This window comes from Stegodyphus dumicola, chromosome 7 (genome assembly GCF_044657685.1).
Source record: "Stegodyphus dumicola isolate Sdum_Otavi_A_Nest chromosome 7, ASM4465768v1".
NCBI classification, from domain to species: Eukaryota; Metazoa; Arthropoda; class Arachnida; order Araneae; family Eresidae; genus Stegodyphus; species Stegodyphus dumicola.
The window spans coordinates 135,938,596-135,963,972 of NC_140774.1; the positions used below are offsets into that span (position 1 = coordinate 135,938,596).

At 33.3% G+C, this 25,377-nt stretch overlaps 1 protein-coding gene across 3 annotated transcripts in view; it reads right to left on the minus strand.

Annotated features, from left to right (window-relative positions):
- LOC118189478 (hemocytin-like) overlaps positions 1 to 25,377 on the minus strand; it is a 728,690-nt gene that overhangs the window by 15,066 nt on the left and 688,247 nt on the right. For all 3 annotated transcript variants that reach the window (XM_085820839.1, XM_085820840.1, XM_085820838.1), the window contains exons 92-96: positions 24,653 to 24,853; positions 14,850 to 14,950; positions 8,691 to 8,813; positions 6,944 to 7,036; positions 1,539 to 1,655 (exon numbers count right to left, since the gene is read on the minus strand). In XM_085820839.1, coding sequence (XP_085676965.1) covers positions 1,539 to 1,655; positions 6,944 to 7,036; positions 8,691 to 8,813; positions 14,850 to 14,950; positions 24,653 to 24,853 — 635 coding nt within the window. The remainder of the gene's footprint in view (positions 1 to 1,538; positions 1,656 to 6,943; positions 7,037 to 8,690; positions 8,814 to 14,849; positions 14,951 to 24,652; positions 24,854 to 25,377) is intronic.

Consider the following 25,377-nt stretch of genomic DNA (forward strand, 5'->3'; position numbering starts at 1 on the left):
GTATTCTTAAGTGCAAAGAATTAATGCTAGCTTTTATGAGAACGGATGAATTTTTCGTTCCTGAAAGTACTACAAATATAGCCCTGCTCGTGATGTGTGATCCTCGGATTCGATATCGGAGATTTCAGTTACTCGCGATTTACAATTCGGGGATTTCCAATTCTCGAATTTTTCCCTTTCTTCATTTTGCTTTACATCTAGAATTATATCGCAGTGAATCGTGGTCAGAAAAGTATTGGACTCTTTTACGTATACTTCTCCGTTAAAATTCTATTTCGCACTCTCATACTGTTTCTAGCTTTCTGTCTATTCTCATTTGTGGTGTGCTGGTAAAAGAATAATTTTCGTTTTTATCATTCATTTAAACAGTACATTCATTATACTGTACAGCCATTACTTAAATTCAGCTAAAGCTCTGATCCGTTATTTTTTATTTTCGAGAGGAATTTAATTTCTGTTAGAGGCTTAAATATAACGAAGTCTGGTATTTTATTTCATTATTTAATTACTTATCATTAATAATTCACTAAATATTTCTTTACATGTTTTTTCATTTTAATTGCTTTGTGAGGTGCATATAATTTTTACTAATAGTTATTTTAATTTATTAGCCTTTCCCGTCATTCTTGTTTCTCACGCGTTTCCGTACCAGGATGCAAATGAAAGAGAGTGTATTTAAACTGAAGTAAAGGTTAGTCAGAGCATGTTTTGCTATTGAGTGCGCACTTCGTTGTTTCTATCAGCTGTTTAAATTTGAATCTCGGCTTCGCATTCTTGCCGCCGAAGTTCAATATCACGCCGATGTAGGTTTCTGAATCAACCTGCAAGGTTAAATTAATTTGTGTAGTCTGGCATTACTAGATTATCTTTAAATTTAGATTAGTTTACCATTATTCTTATTTTTATTGCCAAATGTGGATGATGGATTTGTAAGCACAAGGACTGTGCCGTCTGTAAATAATTAAATTCAATAAAAGGGTCGTTTACACCCTTACCCTGTTGTATTCATCTTCTAGGCTTAGCGATAAGTCGCTAACAGACTTTCAGGTGGGTCTAGTAGCAGTTTATGCTAGCCAAGTAGACTAGATCTTAAAATTAAAATTATTATTTTAGTTATTTTCCATATTAATTTTTATTCCTCTTACCGGACTGCCTTCCATACGGCTTATCTTCTAATTTTAGAAATTTAGCCCTGCCCTTCCCCGATGAGACAGCGCATCATAGACAGTTTCTGTTATTGAAAGGATTTTTTTTTATCTAATATCTATTATTTTTCTTCTGCATTGCTTCAATTTCGCATTTTAGAATTTAGCATTTACGTTATTTATTTCGTGTTTGGTTGGTTGTTATAATTCAGATTTGAATCTGTTGTTTCCAGCAACACTGTAATTTAAAGCACTACTTCTTACCCTCAGTTTTATGCATTTCATTGATTTAAAATCGAGGCCATTATTTTCATGTATATATGCACATTGATTAATAATTAACCAGCTTTTAAAAGCCAAATATAGAAAGCTTATTAAAATAGATTGACTTACTCTTGGACATTCAGTGCAGTTCATTACACTTTTTATTTTGCTTACGTCACCAGTATCCTTTTTTTCGCAGATGTAAGTAATACATGGGTCGTTTTCATCAGTCCATTGTTCTTCAGCCTGAAAATATTTAATTTATCAATTTTTTTCCAACTTTATGACATTTTTAAAATTTTTGCTGCGTAATAATAAAACAATTAATAACAGGAAAGTTGTACTTGCAATAATATAATTTTTAGGAATATATTTGGTAAAGAGGGAATATATTGGTAAATATTAACTTTTTATCAAACATATTTTGTAAAGACTGTTTCACTAGTAGAACGGCGTACAAACCAGGGTCCTAGGCACGAGGCCCTTTCTTTAATCGAAAAGATTACTTTCCTAACTATATCGTGCAAGTAACTGAAAAAATATTTCACATATGAAAGGGAGATGCGATAAAAAATTGAGATTATTCCAATGAATAAAAGTAGAAATATCTCTTAATAGTATTAATAGTAATTCGTAATCTGTATATATAAAAGGAAGAGTTGGTCTGTGTGTCTTTTTCGTTCGTGTTGCGTTTAAGCTAATAGACCCAGGACTACGAAATTTGGTACATAGGGTGCATCTAGGCAAGAGCCAGTGCACCTCGAAGCGAATTTTAAAATTCGAATGAGATTTAAAAAAAAAAAAAAAAATATTTTATGTTTCTTTGATGAAATTGCATCAAATCGATAATCTATATATAAAAAAGCGTCTGTCTGTCTGTGTGTGTCTTTCGTTCTTTTCGTTCGTGTTGTACGTAAGCTAATAGACCCAGGGCTACGAAATTTGGTACATGCGTGCATCTTGACAAGAGCCAGTGGACCTAAAAGAGATTTTTTTAAAAACTCGAATGATATTTTTTTATTTTATGTTTTTTGATGAAATCGCATCAAATCGATTATTGAACAGCAACAATGCGCAATCAGACGTTGTTGCTGATATCAGCGCTGTTGCCACTCGGAAAAATGAGGGCTATAATTCTGTGCAGCTTTTTAAAATTTAATGTTTATCTTGGATACTGGACGTTTATTGAGAGAAGGCTACGGGAAAATGGTTTATTTATTTATTAAAATAATTAATACTTGCATTAAGGGATATTGCTTATTTCATTGTAATATTTTTATATGTAATACGTTTTTATTAAAAATTTTTTGTGTGCCCCCCCTTTTTTTTTTGGATAAAGTTGTTCTGCAGAACAAAATTCTGAGCAGTTTTTAAATTTAATATTTGGTGTTCCCTTAAGGCATTTAAAAGCAAGACGATGACTGTCCGCGTAGCGGCTAGTAACATATATATTAATAGTCTTTTTTTAACAAGTAGAAATAAAGATGTTTAAAAATGAGATGTGGTGGCCAAGGATTCAAAAATCGCAAACTCTGAAGTTCGAGCTGGTGACTAGAACCTGTCAGAGCCCAAGAAAGTACGAAACCTTGGTGCTGCTATGCAGACATTTACAGAATATAGGATGATATGATAATGCACAGCATACAGCGTGGAGAAATACAAATGGTACAAAGTAGTGGACTGTGAATGTACAAGAATTGATAAAATACAAATTACATATTATGTATATTTAAAATTGCCATAGGTCTGTTTAAGTTTGTAAGGTCATTGTAATCATAATCACAAATTTTGATGGCAGAATTACTATTAATGGCTTGACTTTCATGAAATTTTTTGGTAATATTATAACAATGCGTCTTAAGCTGGACAATAACGAGTTCCTCGTGAATGCGGTTATTACGTATATAACATGCGGAAGTTCTGGGCCGTTTGCAATTTTTTTCGATTTCTTTTACAGGCATACGCTCAATCTGGACATGCATAACAAAGTAAACGACGCAGAATGGACTTATAAATGAGTAGCTTATTATCTACGGATAAAATACTGTTTCGAGAGATTAGCGGAAGAGTTTAGCTTTACGAATTAATTAGCTAGAAAATTCTGTAAAACAGTGTACTGTATCGGTCCATGTGTGAGATTTATTGAGGATCTTCCCAAGGTAAGGGACTTGCTTGGCCCAGGGTAGGGTAGTTCCATAAAACTTGAGGTTCTTCTTAATGTGCATTTTCCTGGTGAACATAATGGCTTTTGTCCACATTGGCAAGGATCTTCCACTTGGCAAGCCAAGTCTCTAGTGCTTGAATGTGTCCTTCTAACTATTGGATGATTGGACTAATAAATGGACTTTGGGCTAGGATCGCTGTGTCATCATATTTTGTAAAGCGTCTGTTCAACAAAGAGTTTGCTAAAGAGTCCTGAATATACCCGAGGTTCTATTATTATTTTGTAAAGCTTCTGTTGTTAGAAGCTGTTTAGTAACTACAGGTGCTGCTCCATTTGTAACAATATAACTCTTTATCAAATACATTCAACTGGATCTTGAATTGTGAGGGAGCTAGAAGCGCAAATATTTTGCACAGTTTGAAATCCGTGTATAATTATTACCGCCCAGAATCTTAGCTAACAATAACCCGGTGCTAATAAAAAGCTTGAAAAATAATAAGTTAGTTAACGTTTATGTTATTTTCAAAGTTAGCACATATTTTGTACACTTTACGTATTAGATGTTTATTAATCCAAGATAGAAGACATCTATTTTTCTCTTTCTTATCTTTCTCTTTTTTTGAGAGAATATTATAAGGAGAGGGGGAAAAGACCTGCAATATAAATACTGCAAATTTACGATAAGAATTCACATTTATTGTTATCGTAAATTTAGGTCATCTGTTAACAAGATGAATTGTTTCTCTATCAGAACGTGCATTAGCGCAAGTTTAAGAACTTGCATATCTTACAAGAAAATTATACTCAAAATGCTATACGTATGATTAACAACAGAAATAAAAAATAAAATGATAATATGAAAAAATATAATTTTTAATCATAGATAAAAAGTTTCATATGTCACTGACAAGCAATGACACTATGAGTGATAAGTCACAAAATTTTTATAGAAGAACATTATTACATTTATATTCAGAACAGAATTTTGGAAACCATGAATACATTAACAAAGTCTACTATATATCGAGATGTTCAGTTTCTTTTTTCTTCAAATATAAAAACTTCTTAGTTCACACCGAACTAAGAAGAATTTTAGAACACACAAAACTAATTCTATCACAATTAGAGATACTATGTGTGGATTTATTAGAATGTTGTTAAAGTATGATAAAGTGTTCTATGTTTTATGAAAAGTAACTCAGAATTACAGGAAATACACTCATGTCCAAATTTATCTTTACTTATTATAAAAAAAAATGATATTTAATGAAGTATCCAATCGATGTAATCCATTTTTGCAAAGAATGAGTGAAAGATAAGCCTGATTAGCATTATCGAATCAAAAGGGATCAAACGGTATCTGATATGCTAGTTAAGGCGTTACGTCATGTGATGCTGAATCAAGCGCAAAGTGAATATCTTAGTGAAATTCTGCAATGCATTGTTTAATTTCAGTGTGCAAGGCCTCCAAACGGTTTGGTGTATCTATCTAAGTTTCGTTAGGAAGAATCTGTGAAGAGAAGAGCCATCGGTCGTTTAGAAGCAGGACAGACGAACATAAAAACAGTGAAATGTGTAGATACTTCAAGACAGACAGTCTCTACGCTGCGGAAAATGTTTCAGAACTCTGGAGGCCTGGACAATGCAATAAATGAAAAACAACCGCTTTTCAGGATCGATATCTGGAAATAACTGTTCATTGTAACGGGAAAACTACTGTTAGGTAGATGAGTTCAGAGCTTGCAGCCGCCGCTGGAACTGTTGTACATGGCAAACCGCATACTTAATGGAAGGCTTAATGGAAAAGGCTTTAAATGTCGGAGAGCCAAGGGTATGCGTTTCACTTTGTTCACAAAAGAGGAATCGCTTTAATTGGTGTAAAGAACGTCAGAGCTAGAGTGAACACCATTGGTTCCATGCTCTCTTTACTGATGAATCGAAGTTTACTTTAACATCTCATTCTTAACATGCTAATGTCTGGAGAGAGTCAGGAATGCAAAATATTCCTTAGAACATTATAGAATATGACCGTTTCGGTAATGTAGGTGTGATGCTATGGGGAGGAATAATGATCGATAGATGTTCACCCTTACACGTTTCCAAAGGTGAATCTGTGATCGGTCTAGAGATATCGGGATGAGGTCTTAAAACTTTTCACAAGTTGCATATGGATCTGACCTTTTATTTATGGAGGACAAAGGTCACCTACATTAAACAAACCTCGTTCGAATTCCTTAAACGTGAACACACTGAGTGCGTACCGTGGCTAGCAAAGTTTCCTGATCGTAATCCGATAGAGAACTTGGGATGGAACTACTTTGGCAAATCAGTTGCATGGAGACATCCTCCTGCTAGAGATGTAAATGTCCTGAAGACTGTACTGCTGGAGGAGTGGAACACTCCAAACCGACAACGTTATGGCCAGCATGAAATCACATTTGAATATGTGTGTACAAATCACGGCGGGAGACTCCATACTAAATACGTAAAACTTCATTTTTTTTCTTGAATTCTCCTTGTAACATATTACTACCATTTGTATTGTTTCATGCTATAATTTTATATCAATGCACTGTTCTTAAATTTTCCCTTTTTATTTTCCTTTTTATTTATTTATTTATGATGTTATGTAGCATTCCACATAAATTCAAAAAGTTGTATTTACAGTTGCTGAGAAATCTGTGATTTCATGCATGTAAAGGTAATTTTGGACATGAGTGCATTTTTACTGCAATACTCAGTTTTCGGAAGTGGCGAAATATTCAGCTGAGATTATCAGCGACGTGGGGTAGGGGTAAAATTATTACAATAGCCTAGCATGCATTACCGTTAATTTTGTACATATACTATTTATTTTTACATTTGCTTACATTTCTCTGATTGCCAGTGGCATCATGAAATTTCTGCGATTCTTAGTATGCAATCTTGGAAAATTTTAACATTTAACAAAATATTTATGTTTACTTTATGGTAAAAAATGAATAATTACATTAGTATTTCCATAAATTTCATGCATTCGTGTTACACCTTACTTTTTAAAGCATTTTAATGCTCTCAGGTTATGCACAGAGTTTTCATGATAGATTCTACAAATTACTGGAAATTATCAAAACAGCTTTCATGAAACTCACCATAAATGCGGGCATAATGAAGCGGATTCAGACAGTATCAATGCCGTGAATTTTAAGGTTCAGCTATGTATATCCGGGCATTCAAGTAATAAATGAAGTTTTTTTGGGGGGGTTGGGGGTAGAAAACATACATAATTTCCGAAGTTCTTTCAAATTATCTGTTTCTTTTCTATTACGATTCTATTATATCAACAATGTTAAAAAGGTTTTAAATTAATCAGATTTATGCTTGAATTTACCTCGTATACATTACCAAACTCATCTTTGCACTGGACTTTGAAAATATCTGGGCAACACTTTTCCGGCACTTGATATTCATGCAATACGTAGTCCTACAAGAAAACATAGTGTAGTTATGTATGAATATTGAAACTACGTAAATATAAGCAATGTAAGCATTTCTTTATTTCATTAGTTTAACAGTATGTTGGTGTATCACGGTACGATGTGGAAGTTAATAAGAAATCGAGAATCTAAGAAATTCATAAAACAAACTTTTCAAGAAAATGTCATAAATTATTTTGAATAAATTATTTAAGATAAATTAAATTTTCAGATTCACAAAAGAAATCATTTCATAATAACAGTTCAAAAATTATGTTTCTAAATGCCATGTGAGTTTGGGAAGATTATAACTCTACCTTTAATAAGGTTAAAACTGATAATTCAATTTCACCATTACCATTACATTCATTTTAGGCAAAGCTAAGCTTGTTTCTCAAAAAGTTATCTGTTTGGAGTCTAACGGTCTGGCCAACATGCCCCCCATCAGAGAAAGAGAGGATATTCCAAAAATCTAGAAACAGTAGTAAATAAGGCATCACTGGAAATACTATAATACCCGCAGTTTTAGATATAATAATTTACACCAAAATTAATTGAATTAGGCGGAATCACATTATCATCAGCAACAATTATAACATGTATTCTTTCTTAACTTATTTTTAACTGATGATTATTATAGATGATTTATTAAATAATTAAACAGTTTAAAACTGTTTAGTAAATACTTTTATAAATTGCAACGATCTCTTAAATTACTGAAACTTCTTGTTTTATTAAAATAAAATTGTTGTTGCAAACTGATTTTTAAGGCAAACATTTAAAACTCTTAATGTAAAACCGTTTTAGCATTATCCTATTAACTTCGTAACAAATGACTTTGCCACTTGTATCTTAGGTGGGCAAGATTATTAAGAATTCTTGTATATTATTTACCTTTTTATAAAAATATTATGCTGATAGTCTACAAGAAATATACTAAATTATACGTGAATAAAATTTACTTAATTATTCATGAACTGATATTGATAAATTATAATTCAGTTTCAATTTGCAATACTTTTTTTTCTAATTAAATAATGAATTTTAAGTAAATATTTCCTTTAACTGACAACTACGCATGGCTGCTTTGACTCTAATTCTTGGTTCAAGCTGAAGTAGTGAAATGGGGAATATATTTTGCAGGTTTATGTCTCCAGAACGTAACAATACCGTGTGTTTTCTATACATCTTGGTCTCTAATTGTCACTGTTAAGTACATCAGAGATATTCTAAATCTATTAGAAGCTAAAAGAAGTTTTCACAGAAAATTTTAAATAATAGTGATTTCTGTCCAGAAATGAAACTTTGAGTTTTCTTCGCGTAAGAATACCTGATCTTGAAATATCTGCTTACGAGATACTGATGTATGAAGCAAAATGATTGATGGGTAATATTTCTTTATTAACTTTATGCATTTTTATTCTTCAGCCATCTCTCTCTCACTCTCTACTACTATTATTATTTTCTACAGTTTTTATGTGAATGAAAGAAGTAGAATATAATGGTAGTACAATCCAGTTCATCTGGAAAAATTGCAGAAGATATAGAAAATCAGGAAAGTCAACTTTGACAGTGTTTCCAAATACTTTTTCTATATGAATAATTTAAATAAGTATTTAAAATTATATTATAATGAACATTGTGAATAAAATTTATTAAGACCTCCTTTTCTGGATTATCTTCCAGAAGTGGACATTGCTCCACAGTGCATAGTGGTCCAAGTTGGCCTTTACTCTCAACGCAACTGCATTTCTCGCACAAACCGTCTTTCCATTCATCTCCGAGCTGAAATAAAACAAATGCGTTCAGTAAGAATAGGAATACTCATGTAAATGGAGCATATCTATTAGCATAGAAAGATTAGCTCAATGTAACTTAGGTTTTTATAAGCGGAATTAAATTGATATCCATTCTAGTAAATTGTACAAATAATTTTAAATATTCCTTCTGCATTTAATAGTGTAACTGCTTGGTCATTCTGAATTGTGATTCTTTGTATTTTGAATTTGTTATAATTTTTTAACATATTATTTGTCAGTGTTTTTAATCGAATATGCAAAGGTTATTATGACTGAGGACAAAAACACTTTCTGGAGGAACTTCCAATAATTTAAATTTTTGCTTATACACATGGGGTAAAGGACAAAAATACTCGAATGTCTTATTTTTAAATACCTCTAGCAGCACCGAAGATCTTGCTATATTTAGCAGTTTTCGGAAGAACTGGAAAATTCGAGATCTAATCAACCCTTTAGTCATTGGCTCGAATTCTAAATTCCTTCTACATATGCTACATCTTGGGAGAAAGGACAAAAATACTCAAATCTCTTAATTTCAAGTAGCTCCAGTAGCACCGAGGACATTACATCTTGGAATTTGGTTATTTTCTCCAAAACATTTTGCGAAATTTAGCATACCAGGTTTAGTAACTTTTTGGAAGAAATTGAAAATTTGAGATTTAATCAACACTTTAAAGTTATTGGCTTAAATTCTAAATTTCTTCTTTTACATATGACACACAAGGAGTTGAAAAGCAGTGCTTTCAGTCTTATTCAGAATGTCTCTATTTGGTTAATTAATTGTATAAAAATACATAGTCTGAATTTATTTAAATAAGAAACCTTTATATAACCAGCAGTATTAAGGAATTACTGTTCTGGAAAGAACTCTACAGAGGAAGGACTTCGAAGTTATTTAGAATTAAACCGAACTCTCATGTTATTCTAAAGTAAAGATAAAGTAAAGGATGGTATGCTCTTAATTTACTTACATGTATGCGCCCTCTTTTACAAATTCGGTCAAACGGTTGGCAACGAAGATCAATAGTCGGAAACGGCTTTAATTCCAGCGATTGAATCAGCAAGTCGTTCAATTGAATTAGCAATTCCTAATCATGATACTTGTATAGAATCAAAGTTTTTGGACAATTCAAGCTATGCAAAATAACATGATGGTTAGTTTGTGACAGCTACCTAAACCAGCATTTCCCTAAAATTTAAGTTGGAATTCAGAAGCAGTGGAGCAAGTGTTATGTGTTCCGACGGATGTCACGTCGATGATGACTAAATACCTTTTTACATTTCAAATAAAACAAACTGCCTTACAAGAATCTTTTGCACAGTTTTTGAAGAGGAGTACACTAATGATCAAGACCGCACACTATTCTAACCCATTTATGCCTAGCGCTCCATTAATAGTTAGTTGTGTGGAAATTATTTATATGCTACTCCTCAAGGTCGACAATGTACTTTGATTTTTCACTTCATTCTGCCTCATAAGGGTTTCTGGTATCACTCAGTAAACATAATTAGTCATTTCTGGCGATATGCCAAGACACACAATATCACATTATTCGGTGCTCAGAGTTGATCTGAACAGTGGTCATTCTCAAGATGTTATGTTACTATGCTGCAACAGGAAAATTCAGATGCTCCTTTTCTTATGTTAGTTACAGGGTTGAAATTATTTGTGTTCCATTTTTGGAACACTAGGAAAAACCATTACCGTCAGGATTAATATTTTCCCATTCTCGTTATTTTGTTGAAAGCATTTTACAAACTTCAAAATGCCTAAAAATCAAAGTTTGCATGAAATAACTGACTTTTTAGAGACAGATGATAACATTGTGGCAAATGCCATAACCATACAACCACTTGAAAATTCTACATCACCCGTTTCGGACGAGGACTCCGGAGATAAAGGAGGAACAATAAATAATCTGAGAGGTTCTTTGATGCGTGCACCTGCTTATCTTATTCGAGAGGGTTCTAATGCTGATTCTGAATCAGATGACCTTTATTCATACCTGAAGATGATTCTTCTGAGTATGAAACTGCGTCCACATCTACTGTGTAGCAACTGGAAAAAAATTTTCAAAGATTCGTAAGTGAAAAAAAGCTAGTCTAAATACACAGCATAGAAAGGGAAGAGTTACACAAGTAACAAATGTTTTCTTCACAATAGTGAAAACTCCTACAGAGATTCTTGAACTTTTTCTTGATGGTGAAATCACTGAACTCAAAGTAACCGTATAAATCTTGACTTGATATCTTGACACATATCATTTTGTACTTGATAACATTTTCAACAGTATTTCACTGCTCGACAAGCTCACTTCAATGGGTCATCAGGTACAGTGCGAAAAAATCGTGTTGACTAATGCCAGCTGGAATCAGACGGTGCTCTCAAAGAGGCAAATTTGGTTATCTAACTGATGGCAAAGGCATCATTATTTGCAGATGGCATAACAACAGTATTGTGACAGATGCATCATCTGGAGTTGGTGTGAATCCTGTGTGCCATCTCAGTCGTTATTCTCAGAAACAGAAAAAGAAAATCCAAATTCAGCAGCCAAATCTGAACAAAGTTTATAATCAATTTATGGGAGGCGTGAACAGAGCTGATGCAAACATTGATAAGTACCGAGCATAAATCCGTCGCAAGAAGTGGTACTCAAACCCGCTTTTGTTCTGTTTTGAACTGGTCTTACAAAATGCTTCGCAACTTAATAAAACATATGAAAAGAAGTCGATGATTTTTTTTTTTTTTTTTTTGAATTTCGTCGACGAGCGGCATGCCATTAACTGGAGACTCATGGTCATACTGCAAAACCAGAACAAAAAGGAAGACTTATGCAAAACGCAATATTGATTGACGCTATGATGAAATGGATCATTTAATAGTAAAACAGTCAGAACAAACACACTGTTCCCAATATCACAAGAACACCACTTTTCGGTGTGAAAAATGTGATATTGCTTTACATGTTAAGTGTTCAGATGAATATCACACCGAATAATGTGATATTGTGTGTACTTATGTATGAAGTTTAAATATGTGAAGAGTTTAGTCATTAAAAGCCACTTTCTAAGATAAATTCAAGAGTCTCATATAATATGCATAATGCAGCAATGGATTTACCTAGCGTTCCATATTTGGAGCACCATATAACTATAAAATGGGTTGAGAAATTAATTTTTGATCTTTAAATCTTTGTTTCCAATATTTTTTTAGCTAACATATATTAACTTGATGCATATTTTTCAAAAATTTAAACCTCCGGCATAAATGGGCTAATGGGGGTTGAAATTGAAAACCTTTCAGAATTATCCGATCCACGTAGTATTATGTGCTTTGTTACAAAATAATCATTTGTATGAATTTTGATTCCTCGTATGTTTAAAATAATAATTCTATAGATTTTGAGCTGTTTTTTTAGATATATCTTTTTTAACGTCACATTCTTTTCAAATCTTTGAAGTAAAAAAAAAATACGGTTTGTAACATAGTAAATTCTTTGCAAACATAATATTATCGTTCTTAAAACTGTTGATTATTTTCAGGTAGAATACTGTTTAATAGATAGCAATAAAACTGTTTCATTTCTGCTCTTTATTAGAAATCTGCTTGTGATTGTGAAGCATCAGAACATTATCAATAAATAAATGAGCATTCTCCCTCACTCTGTTGCAATATGAAGAACAAATATACTACTACAACAGTCTGAAAGATACCAAAGATAGTCTAGTAACAATCGCTATTGCAAATTAGAAGACATATTGAAGATAGTTAATGTCTGGCAACAATCACTATTACAGTCTAAAAGATGCACTAAAAATGGTTTATGTCAAGCAAGATTTATAAAGTTCGTAATAAGGTGTTCCTCCCACCTTCTTAGCATGCCTTTGTAGTGTAGCGGTCAGCACGCTGGGTGCATATTCTAGAGGTCCGTGGTTCGATTCCCGGCGAAGGTGTTGCTGATTTTTCACGACTCCTGCTTTTAAAAAAATACCTAATGTTTCTACAACTTCACCGTGCGTTACATATGATATACACAGTAAAGTTTATGTCCGGAATGGAAGAGGCGTTTGAGGTTGGGAAGGATATATATTCCAGATTTAAATAAGGATAACTGCTTCTTTGGCCCACTTCTTTAAATACCATTTGTGATTTGCGCATCAGATATTCTGCACCTCTTGGGATCTGATGTATCTACATGTATTAACGAATTCGTGCCATTTTGTATTTCATTGCATTATTTGTCTCAAAACCTGTGATAGTTTGTTTTTTCTTCAATTTTCGAGCAATTCCTGAGAAGGATTTTTATTATTTCGACAGGGTAAAGAATCTCCCGCACAACGACCTGCCATTGCACGAGTCCGGTATTCTCATGCTGTGTATCATATTACTCAAGCTGCTGTACCTCCTGCTACCACCCAGGAATGTGCACACAAAAGCATAGTAATTCAAAGATAAATTATATTTGCCAGTACTTGGGTTCCTATACTGCGGATGAACGCGCTTCTTTGTCTATTCTGTTCTGGGCTCGCATCCGATACGAACTGCCACAGTTTGCATCGGTTTTTTATTTGCAGATAACACCTGAAAATTTCAAGACTATTTCAGCGGTAAAACTATAGTACCTTTCCCTTCCAGAAAACGAAATTCTACTTTAATGCGACGGAGAGATATTCAAACATTTATACCGGAAATCGGAAGGATAATTTCGTTTGCGGAAGATAAATGCGTTAAACTGACAAAAAACAAAAGATGTGTTTTTCTAGGATTACGATAAGCACACATTTCCAGAACTTTTTAAATACTTTTATTTAAAATTCAAGGCATATCGCATTTACTCTTATATTGCCTTTCCCTACTAGTCTGACTGCTTGAAAACCTGGAAGGGAAAATTACGCAGAGTATAATTTTTCTGAAGAGACGTCTTAATCCTCTCTCTGATTCACCCGAGTCATCTGGGGATGAACAAGACATCACTGTAAAACAGACTGTAAACTGTAAACAGACTGTAAAATAAATGTGATTTATTGCTTCTGTAAAAATTATCAACCATATACCATTTATGGTTGATTATTAAGGTTTATTACTGCTAATAAACTTGAGAATTTTTCTTTAAATAATTTATAAAGCTATTTATTCTATTAGCATACGCATTTTTTTTATTATTATCTGAAATATTTATTAAGATTAGTCCATTTGACCTTTTTTTTTCCCAACAAGAAGAATTTTTTAAAGTGCAATCATTTAAAAACCATGGTATAAATTGGACTTTTGAAATGAGATGCCTGAAACTGACGCGTCAAGCGTCAAAAAGTTGAAGTTAAGTCAACTCATGCCATCCGGCCATCCGGCAAATGCCACCTCTGAACTCATTCCTGATTGATTAACGCTTTACGCGCGAACGCGTGACCGCATTGATGTGTGAACTCAGCTTCAGCGATACAAAAGAAATAACCACAGGAATTTTCTCCTTCAGGTAATTCTATTGAAGAACAAAACTGTCACTCTCTTCTTCGGATGCTTTACAATGCTCTAGACGTTATTTTGTGTGGACATCGCAGCGTTGAGGTTTAACACTAGACTCCCTACTTCTCAGTGTCAGGGAGGGAAACTAATGCGTTTGAAGCGGAAGACAAAAATTTTCACACTGGTTTTTCCTGCGACTTTTTACAACTGCAGAATGAAATTCAGCTCACTGTGCTACGACGTAAAGTGTTAAATGATAAATATAGCGTATTAAAAAGCACACAGAGCGACACATAACACTATTACATCATGTATTTCAGACGACTTATCATTTTCAATGATGTTCCTTTTACTTATACGAAATACTTTCATATTTGTGAATACATTTTGCATTTCTACCATAAATCAGAAGTTTCTAAATAACACACTGAAAATCCGAGAGGGGGAAGTATGCGCGAGCAAGAAATATGCGAATAAATAGGGGTATTTATAAATGGTATTATAGTCTAATAGGTTTAGTGAATTCTTTAAATACCTGGATACATCGGTTTTTCTTACCTTATATACTTGAGTAATTGCATTTGCGGGATCCACGGGAGATTGGAGACCATCAATAATTTCATAGTTGTATGTATACACGCAAACGTCTTTTGGAGGCTCTGAAAAATAGAGAAGGAATATTTAAGCATCTTCTTTTTTTAAAGCAAAATTTTACGAGAAATCCTGAATTTAACTTTTTTATACTTTCTGAAGTGTCCAAATTTATGGCGTACCCTGAAAATAGCAATACGTTTGCTAATATGAGTTAAATTAAAGCATACATATGCAAATAAGAATTTTTTTCAACTTTCTTTTGTACGTTCTTTCAAATAAAAACAAAATTCTTCTTAATTATTCAAACAAAATTCTTCTTATTCTCTCTTAATATTTCGGGGGGAAAGTGTACTTGTACTTAGAAAGTTCATTGCATAAAAAAATGTACTTGAGAAGTTCACTGCATACATTGATGTTGAAGACAAAACTAGGAAATACTTTAACATGAACCTCTTTTAAAGGTTCTTTTTTAACTTTGTTCATTTGAATAAATAATTGTAGTTTGGAAAATACTAAATTGATCTCTTTCTTATAAAAATAAACTTGAGAATTTTTCTTTAAATAATTTATAAAGCTATTTATTCTATTAGCATACGCATTTTTTTATTATTATCTGAAATATTTATTAAGATTAGTCCATTTGACCTTTTTTTTTCCCAACAAGAAGAATTTTTTAAAGTGCAATCATTTAAAAACCATGGTATAAATTGGACTTTTGAAATGAGATGCCTGAAACTGACGCGTCAAGCGTCAAAAAGTTGAAGTTAAGTCAACTCATGCCATCCGGCCATCCGGCAAATGCCACCTCTGAACTCATTCCTGATTGATTAACGCTTTACGCGCGAACGCGTTTCTTATATAAAGTCAAACTTTGGTTAATTTCGGCAGCCATTTTAATTTGGCCAAAATATTACGACCTCTGTATGCCCCCCAAAATTAGAATCACGTTTGCATTATGCAGAATCAGAACTCAACTAGATGCTCATATGACTTAATAAGGATATTATACTAATTAATGACGGCTTATTAGAGCTTACAAGTCATACTTCTCGATATTCAGGATAATTATCCTTATACATTGGATACGAAACAAGTAATGCGTAATCTCACTGATCGCAAAATAATTATTTTAGAGTTCTAATAAGCTTTAAAGATGGAGATATCAGCAAATTTTGATTGCGGTCGTTAAAGTAGCGTCAGATTCACTTCCAGGTATAGTATTTTGGGAAGTCTTCGTACTTTGACATGTTCAGTAAAAACCTTGGTTAAAAATATTAGTCTGATGTGGCCAGCACGTATCCTTCCACCAGTTTCATGTTTTAAATAGCAACCCGCTTTAAGTAAAGCATCACTTCTAGTTAATCATTTGTAAAGAAAACCTTCCAATAAACTGAGAGGCCTCTAACACGAAAAATTTTTTTATTACATTTTATCAGGCCATGTGTACAAATACACTTTGCTAAAGTTGAACCAGTATAATCAAATATGTACTCCTGTGTTTTATTAGTTAGTTGAATAATATATAATTTAATTAAAAAAATTAAAAAAAGAAAATTAAGCGTTCATAATATATTTAAAAATGCTTTGAAAAAATATTATTTAATTTTCTTCTGTGCCATTTCTTTAGTATCAACAAATTTAGATTCGTTTTGATCTTCAAGCAAATTACTGCGATAATAAGGCATAAGCAAAAAAAGGTCGCTCAACTGCAACAATATATTAAAGTTTATAAATGTAATAAATGGTAAATACATTATGTCGATAACTCAACTGTTATACTTCAATTAAAATACCGCTTCCGGTGTCCATTAAAAACTGTTATGGATTACAAATAAAGCACTACTTTCGTTTGTCAAGTTTTATTCCAAAATAATCACCTGCTTTTATATAAATGTAGAAAGCTTAAATACAGAAAATAAAAAAATTTGGAAGTTTAATACATCAGTCAGACCCACAGATGGACAGGCATCGTTATAATAACAGTAAAAATGTATTGTAGGACCCTAATTTTTCTTTATTTACAGAAAACTCACTATCCAGTTTTTGCACAGAAAACATCAGCTCCCTTACCTGCACATACGAGCAGGAAGAAAGTGGCAATTTTTTTATTAATAATAATAAAACAGGAGTACAGGTAACTACTGTCTTTCCTTGTAATGGCATTTAGACATCTGTAGTCTACACAAAATTGCGTGGAGCCGTCTCCTTGTAGGGATTTGGATATGGGTTCAATGTACATAGACGAGAATCTAAAAAATCTACTTGCCAAAAGGAAGTTCGATCAAGTCTTGATTATATCAACGGTGTGAGATTCCTAATAAGTCAATGGACTTCGGTGAAAAGATACGTATCGACAGCAATAAACTTCTTGAAAAACCAGGTATGGACTGTGTTTCGCATCGCATCTTACATCAAATTCAACAAACGGAGGCAAAACGCAGCAGTCTAAAAAATAAGTTTGAATCATTTAAGACACTTAATCAGCCTGTTGCTGATGATTTAAAAGTGAGATTCCCTGGAGGTTCTTTGGTGTTGTACCACTACTACCACGGAGGCATTTTCCGGACTAAGACGAAAAGTGATGCCCAAGGACTAAACGAAGACTAAATATTGCCACTGTATTGTCACTTCCTCTTGTTTTACCAAAGGGATACACCGAGGATGGTGCTTAATAAGCGAATGGCTTTCATTGTCGATCCGGTGTTGTATCACATTCGTACGACCAAATTCACTATATGAAGACAGAGATTTTTTAAAAATTTTCTGTTAAACCACTTGAAGACTGAATTTAATTAACATTTAATTCTGCACTTGCCATTAAATTCTTTAATTCAGATAAGCTCTGCTTCTGTTCGACTGAATTTCTCACAACATTTCTGACAGAGGAACACGAAGCAGTTTCCTCACCTTTCGTAAAAATCAAGTCCTTTCGAATGTGTAGTTTTGTTTGGGAAATCATTATTTCTACCCACAGCTTCTCATGAATTTTTGTTACACCGCTAACGATCTGAGCAGTTATCCTAGAGCAACTCAATTTAATATTATTCCTGCTTATGAACAATACAAGGCATGTTTTTATATCTTTCATATTAGTAATAATAAAGAATCCAATTTTATTATTTTTATTATATTATGATTAAAGCTCAATGTCGTTTTCCTGAGAACTAAATACATACGAAGAAGGTTACATCATATATGGGGCTTCAAAATCGAAAAACTATTGTTTCTGCTTTTAGAAAAACGCGATTTTAAAAGGACATTATGCTTTACAAGTATTTGATCTAAAATCAAGAAACGTATATCTCTGAGGAGCATTCAATTATTTTGTCAATTTTTCTTTGTTAAGTCTTAAATTCTGCATTGAGTCCGGATAAATCTCAGAAGACTTACCGATTTGAAATCGAGATTTTGGATTCGTAAAATTCCATTTTAAATATTATTTATCCGCTAAATATGATGTCATTTTCAAAGGTGGAAGATCGTGAATATTTCCATTCTAACATGGAACAGAACGTCTCGTGTAAACATAGAAACACCTAACGTAATTATGTTTTGATGATTCAAATTATTGTTAAAGTAAAAAGGAAAAAATTACAGTAATTTTGAGTTTGTTATTTACTATTACCAAAGCATGAAATAAACATTAACGATCTGAAAAATCTAAGTAATCTTAATAATCTCCGCAAATTTATAGAAATACAGAAGAGAAAATAGGAATATATAATATTAAATCTAAGAAAAAGAACTTAGGAATTTTATTATACTTAGCGCAGCATAAATTATTTTTCTAAAGATTAATACGAAATAATGTCAAATATATTAATTTTTATACTTCAGAAAAATGTTATATTTACTTTTATTTTTAGTGTGTTTTTTAAATAAAACAACAAAACCTTCTGCCTGAGAACCCGTGTTTTAAGTTAATTTAGTGTGTCTACAAAAGTTTAGAAGTGAAAGCATAAAAACAGATTTGAAGGGAATGACGTTGATCACAGCTTTTCCTTCCAGCCATTCTAGTTACTTCCGTACATGTCTTAACATGTCCATGGAAAACTTTCGAATCACTTTATTCGAGTCAAGTATTAGAGTGCTTTTTACTCCCTTTTTTTTTCATCCTCCGAATGCTTGAAATGCCCTCAGAATGGTGCTTTTTAAGGTGAAATATCACTTTAGAGACCTGAAAGTAGTCTCACATACTAAACCTAGGCGATGAAGGAGAATATTAGGAAATTTTACACATTTCATTGCTATGAAGTCGTTGAGAGGAGTGATGAAATTTTATTTACTTTTCGGTGTTCCTTCTTTGACTTCACTAGAACAAATATTGACTGAACAAAAATTGGATTTCTCGGCCATAAAACATTGTAAACGCTCTGTGCATGCGAAGGATTGAATGCAAAGGATATTTACATACCAAGGACTAATGCTTGAGAAAAGTAACTTTGTGCAATTTAAAAATAAACAAAAAGCAATTCAATGAAAAAATTAACAGAAATAAAATGTAGAAATATCTCTGAATGCACTTTCTTTGGAACTAGTCTAATATTGCTCAAAGCATTGTTGTTATGATAAAAATAGCTTAAGTTGTGATGTTTCACGCGCAAATTTGAATATGAGGTCAAACGAAAAATAGAGGTGAGGTACGGAAAAGTTTTTTTATGTCTCCGCTAAGAAAAAATAAGGAAGCTACTTCATACATTACCCAAAATGATTTCCAAAAAATTCAAGGAAATCGAAATTGAAAGGAGAATTAGTGCCAGAAATAACTTTGGCTTTCGAAAAATAACAGACCTTGATTCATTAGGCATTTATAGCATTCATTTATAGCATTTATAGCATAGAATTTTCAAACGAAACATCGAACCTTTTTTCATGGGGTATTCATAAAATTCTTTGTGAATGGGATTTAGCTTATATAGGACAAATCCGTAGATCTTTAATATTCAGGATCGAGAGCACCTCATGTGTGTGAGCCAAAAGGGTTTTAATTGTTTCTCACTGTTGGTATAAAAACCATGTGCATGTCCACAACGGCTAGCAGAGCTGCTACGTCCAACCTCCAGTAACCACCTCAGGAACGACGAGCTCCAGTATTTATTTGGTTCAAAAAGAGGTTAAATTATTTACACTTACATTATTACCCCGGTACAATATTATTTAATACATTGATTAAATTAATTTCTTCTTATTTGTACAGTAATGCATAAATTTAGTTCTAAAACAATATACTAGTAAATTCACCCCAATTATAGTTCTAAATACTATAGTAATGCAAATAAATTTCAATAATTTGTAAGATTCCAAACTTTGAATGTACTGCAAGGTGTCTGGAACTTTGAGAACTGATAAGCGAATAATCGCTTAGTTCAGAGAGATAGAAACGTAAACGTACGAAGGGTTAATTACCTTTTATTATTCAAAATAAAGTTAACAGACGACTCCTTCTTGGAGTTACAATGAAGCCTCCATTTGGGCTTGATCTCAGGAATAACAATCTACAAAACTTAATTAACTTATCTAAAAAGATATAGCCGAAGCTATCGAGATTCTAACAGAGTTGGCCCCTTAATGCTAACTAACAGTGAAGCTATCAAGGGCCTATAGTATACGGCTGAGAGTAATAATAGCTTGTGAGACAGTATCGCCAAAAAGGCTAACGCTCACTGAGCAGATTCTCAGGCTCTCTAACGAAGTCAGTAGAAATTTACAGTTAAATCCTCTTTCTCCTCATTAAACGCGATTCTGAAAATACGTTCTGGACGGAAGTTATAAGGTGAAATTAAGGAAAGATAGGAAAGCAACTTTAACTCAAAATTAACTGATAGAAAAATTAAGATAAATCTTACAAACTAATATGATCTTAATGAAATTAATAATAAATAAAATAAAATATAGTCCTAAAACCACATTTCATTTAAGAATTATTGCAGCAGTTCAAAGATGCTATCAGCAATAGCAATTTAACCTTCTATTATGTTCCTTGACGCAAGTCCCTGCTTTCATTTGCTAGTTTGTTCACGATACTGTTGATTAAGCATATAATTTTAATGATAAATCTTTTACATACCCAGGCAATAATCCGAGGATATTTCAGATGAAATTCCTTGGCCGTTGGACATTGAAAAATGTAGTGCTCCCCTTTCCCCACATTTACAAATGTTAAAAGAAGAAATATGTGGGGAAGGAGCTAGGACTTGTTACAAACTGGGTAAGAAATGGGCTGGAACTTGTTAGTTTCTTTGAAATATTTTAGAACAAATCGCGTATTCTCTTTCCTTCTGGTTCCGGAATCCTATTCTTGCTGCCAGCTCTTCAGTGCTATTTTCTTCAGTTTTGTACTTTAGCTGAGAGCGTGGTCAAGAGATGCTGACAAATGGACGTATTTGCGTTTGAGCTGCTTGCTTTGTAAGTTCATCCGCCTTCTAATTTCCTCAGTGCTCGGAGTGCCCTCTTATCTAGGATTGATTTAATTTTGGGTTGAGATTTTATTAATGTCCTGTGCTACTGGCGAAGATTTCACTGGAATTTTGATAGCAAGTAGTACAGCTTGGCAGTTGGTGAATACTTCTGTTCTTCAAATGTAATTCTATTGCAGAGAAGACTGTTGCTTGTATCGCGAATAATTCTGATTGAAAAACGCAGTTATTTTTGAAAGGTGCCTCTGCGATTTAATAGAATTTAATAGAGATACTTTACATCAAAGCCGCTGCTCCCATCTTACTATGAATTTGTGACCCATCTGTAAATGCTACTGGGTATTGTTTCAGGATTCTTCTTGGATGGATGTTAAATTGTATTTCGGTTTGCAATGAATGCCGGATGTTTTTGGTGGAGAAATGGTTTTTGTTAGAAATGACTTGGGATTAAGGATTGCCCTCTCAATTCCATACTTTGTTTTAGTTGCAGAATTTTAGTACTTTCTGCTTAAATTTTTACCATAATGTTGAAGGAAATTACTCCCGTAAGAATATTTATGGCAAAATTTGATGTCCTTCTCTAGGCCGTAATGACTGGCAGTAAGAAAAGTCTTTGTATCGCTCTAAGTGTTCTTATTTTACTGACAGTCATCGGATGTGTTGATATTCGCATTTCATATGTAATCATTTTGAAGATGACCATTTAATTTAGTACCTTCCTTATGGGGGGACTAGGCCGCATTTCAAACCTGCCAAACCTGGCAGCAAGTAAGGTTGTAGCTAGTGTATTTGTTAGGAATTTGAAGTGTGAAATACAAGTCAGTTTGTGGGCCGTTGTGATACCAAGATATTTGATGCTTTTACATTTCTTATTCTATAATTATCAATTTTTAGAAGCACGTTTTTTGTGGCAGGAGGTATATTTCAAGGGTGCAAATTTTAGCTTCATTTTTTGACATTGGTTTTGAAATATTAAACGTTTCGTTAGCATTATACTTTAGTGCTTTTATTGTGTTTTTACTTTTCACGAAAGCTACGCTTTCTGCATAGGCAAAACCTTGCAATTAAGAGATCAGTTGAACTTGACGATTTTGTTGAATGTAATGTTCTATAGCTTTGCACTCATGCAAGATTCCTGCAGATATCCCCTGGACTGGTTCCTTCAGACTATTTTGGAACCACACTCTTACAGTTGTACAGAAATTCTTTAGTCATCAAAAGGATGGTTTTAAGCTCTAGTCATCAAAAGGATGGCTGTTCCTGAGTGCCTAGAGTATCTCGGGCCACCAGTGAGAGTCGAAGGCAATGGGCAAAATGTAATTGATTCGTTTCATTGCTGTTTACCCGTTTTATTGGTGACAGCCGCTCAGCCTGTATAGTGGTTAGTATAGTGTATAGTGGTTAGTATAGTGCCGCTCAGCCTGTATAGTGATGCTGACTATCGTATTGATGGACTTGGGTTCGAATCTCGGAAAAGGCATAGATGTATATCTACCAAAATGTAGCCTTTGATGAGTACTACATCCTAAAATACAGTTTATACAGAAAAACTCCTTTGTAACACGATTTGTGAATGCAAATCTCAAAGCTAAAAACGTAGGTAGAGCATTAACAGCTGTAAAGAACAGTTCTTAACCACTGGACAGAAAGACTTCATACTATGGTGCAGCAATCCACTTAAGGCTGAAACTTTTGATTTTTTTTTGCAAAAAGGCGGCATCTTTGTTAGTTTTAATACACATATACTTTCAAGACATTCTATAACAGTCATTAATGCGTGCAAATCGGTAAAAAACTGCACCCAAACATAGAGAAACGTTTAAAATCTACAATGCATATAAAATAAACCATTATTACTATGCAAGCACTGAAAATAAATCTTAGAAACAAGAGCTCACCAAATTTGCCGTTACGTTGGCCAAGCCCTGCGCAGAATCCATCTGAGTAGGTATATGTAGGAGTGAGGGGGACTTCAGAATTTCACCATTGGACATGCAGGTATAGTCCAGCAGCACTAAGTGAGGAGTTCCGCCCCAGTTTTGAGTGAGAACACCCCGCATGGCAGTCCGAGAGTCTTCCACCTCTTTCCTCTCTACTACCACTTCTCGAGCGGACTATCAACTAGCCATGTATTTTGAATGCCCTCTCCCCGCACACACACTATACACGTACAATCATCCGTGCCTTTTCCGGGATTCGAACCCGATACACTGAGATACTTTCTGTTTATTTTATACAGAGAGTTAATGTACTTCCTCACATAAATAGCTGTTGGACTGCTATATACATGAGAGATAAAAAATTGAAATTTTAAATATGAACACTATCCGAGACAGGGCAAATGTATAATAACAATTAACAAGAGTTTTTAGTGAGTTTTTTACATACCCGTAGAAAGAAATAAATGCAAATACAGTGATACCTCTATATACGTCTGCTTTGAAATACTTCCAACTTAGGTATACATCCTGTTGAGACGCGAAAATTTTTGCTGGCATAGGAGATTTGTTTGAAATATGACTCGAGATCGATGAGTCACGAATGGTCGATGTATACTTATTTATGTCTTTCGAAGACACTGCTAGGACTGCCATTAGCGTCAATGCACCTCTTGCTATCATTCAGTAAACAACTAGCGCCATAACTTTAAACTTTCAAGTAGTTTTGTGTTTCGCGTATTATTTTTTGCAAATTCATTAACAGTGAGTTTTAGGAAAGTGATGAGAAGAATCAAGCACCGAAAACGTTGTAAGGATCAGCATGGAGGTGAAAAAGAGATAGTTAAAACGTATGAAGATTGCCGGCATGCGCATCCTGGACCTGGCTGTTGCATCCATGTGACGCATACTATAATGTCTTCGATTGTGATTGGCTACCATTGCAAGAGGGGGATTAAATAGAACATGTTGGAAAATTGTTTTTGATCTGGATAGCAGAAAAAACATTTATGTACAGTATCATGTGCAGTGCTCTTTGATGTGCCGGATCTATTTCACTAATTACTTTTATGTGTAGTGTTAAACAATGTTATAATAATAACAATAGAATTTTTCATAAGAACGGATTAATTATTTTCCGTTTATTTGTTGCTGGAAAAGTTCGGGTGTTACACTTCCAGTTTGTTATATGTTCAAGGATCTGGAATGACGTATACCGAGTTGCCACTGCATATGTACGCATCACTCATACTCAGTTTTAATCCCAATGAGAGTTAGTAAAAATAAGCGTAAATATAAAGAAACATTATTATGATTATTAATTGTCTCAGATTTTCACCAGTTTTATAGAAGCTAAAATTCTTATCAATGATCTTGCTGTAGAATGAAAGATATCTAGGAAAGAATAACTTACTGCATTTGTACGTTGTGCAACATTCTCCTGCTGTTTCAATGCGCTCTAAACGTGCCTCACATTCTGGCTTCTCGGGACAAGATAAAGTGTGGCAGGTTACTTCTACTCTTGGACAACACGAATCGTTAACCATTTCGGCAGTTTGGCCTTCCTCGAGATCTTCAGGCCATACAACTGGTGAACAGAGTGCAGGATCACATTCTGTAGGAGATAAAATAACTTTTTGAGTTATTTCGAGACAGAGTTTCTTTATAGAATAAACAAGAAAAATGGAATTTTTCAATTTTATTCGAATAATAAACTTATAATTTAAGTAAATAATTTAAGTGAGCCTAGTTTTCAAATAATTACTCATATTAGCAAATTTTTTTAATGCATAGAGAACATTTTATTACCTACTATTCAATTTGCTCTAAAATAATATTGGAATAAACTGAGTCCCCAGAATGTGAAGTCAACTTAATTTCGTAAGAAAGTCAGGGGTACCAAAGAACTTCTTTTAAACTGAATATTTTTATATAATTTATAATGGATGATTACAAAATTTTAATTTTTTTTATAGAATTGAGTAACAATGGAAACAGAAGAAAAACGCCATCTGATGATAAAAAGAGCGAATTTCTAATTTCCGTTTCATGTTTTTCTAAGATGTCTTAATGTTAAATAAAATTAATTTTAGAATTAAAGCTTAAATTTTATTAGACATGGATCCAATTACATTTTAA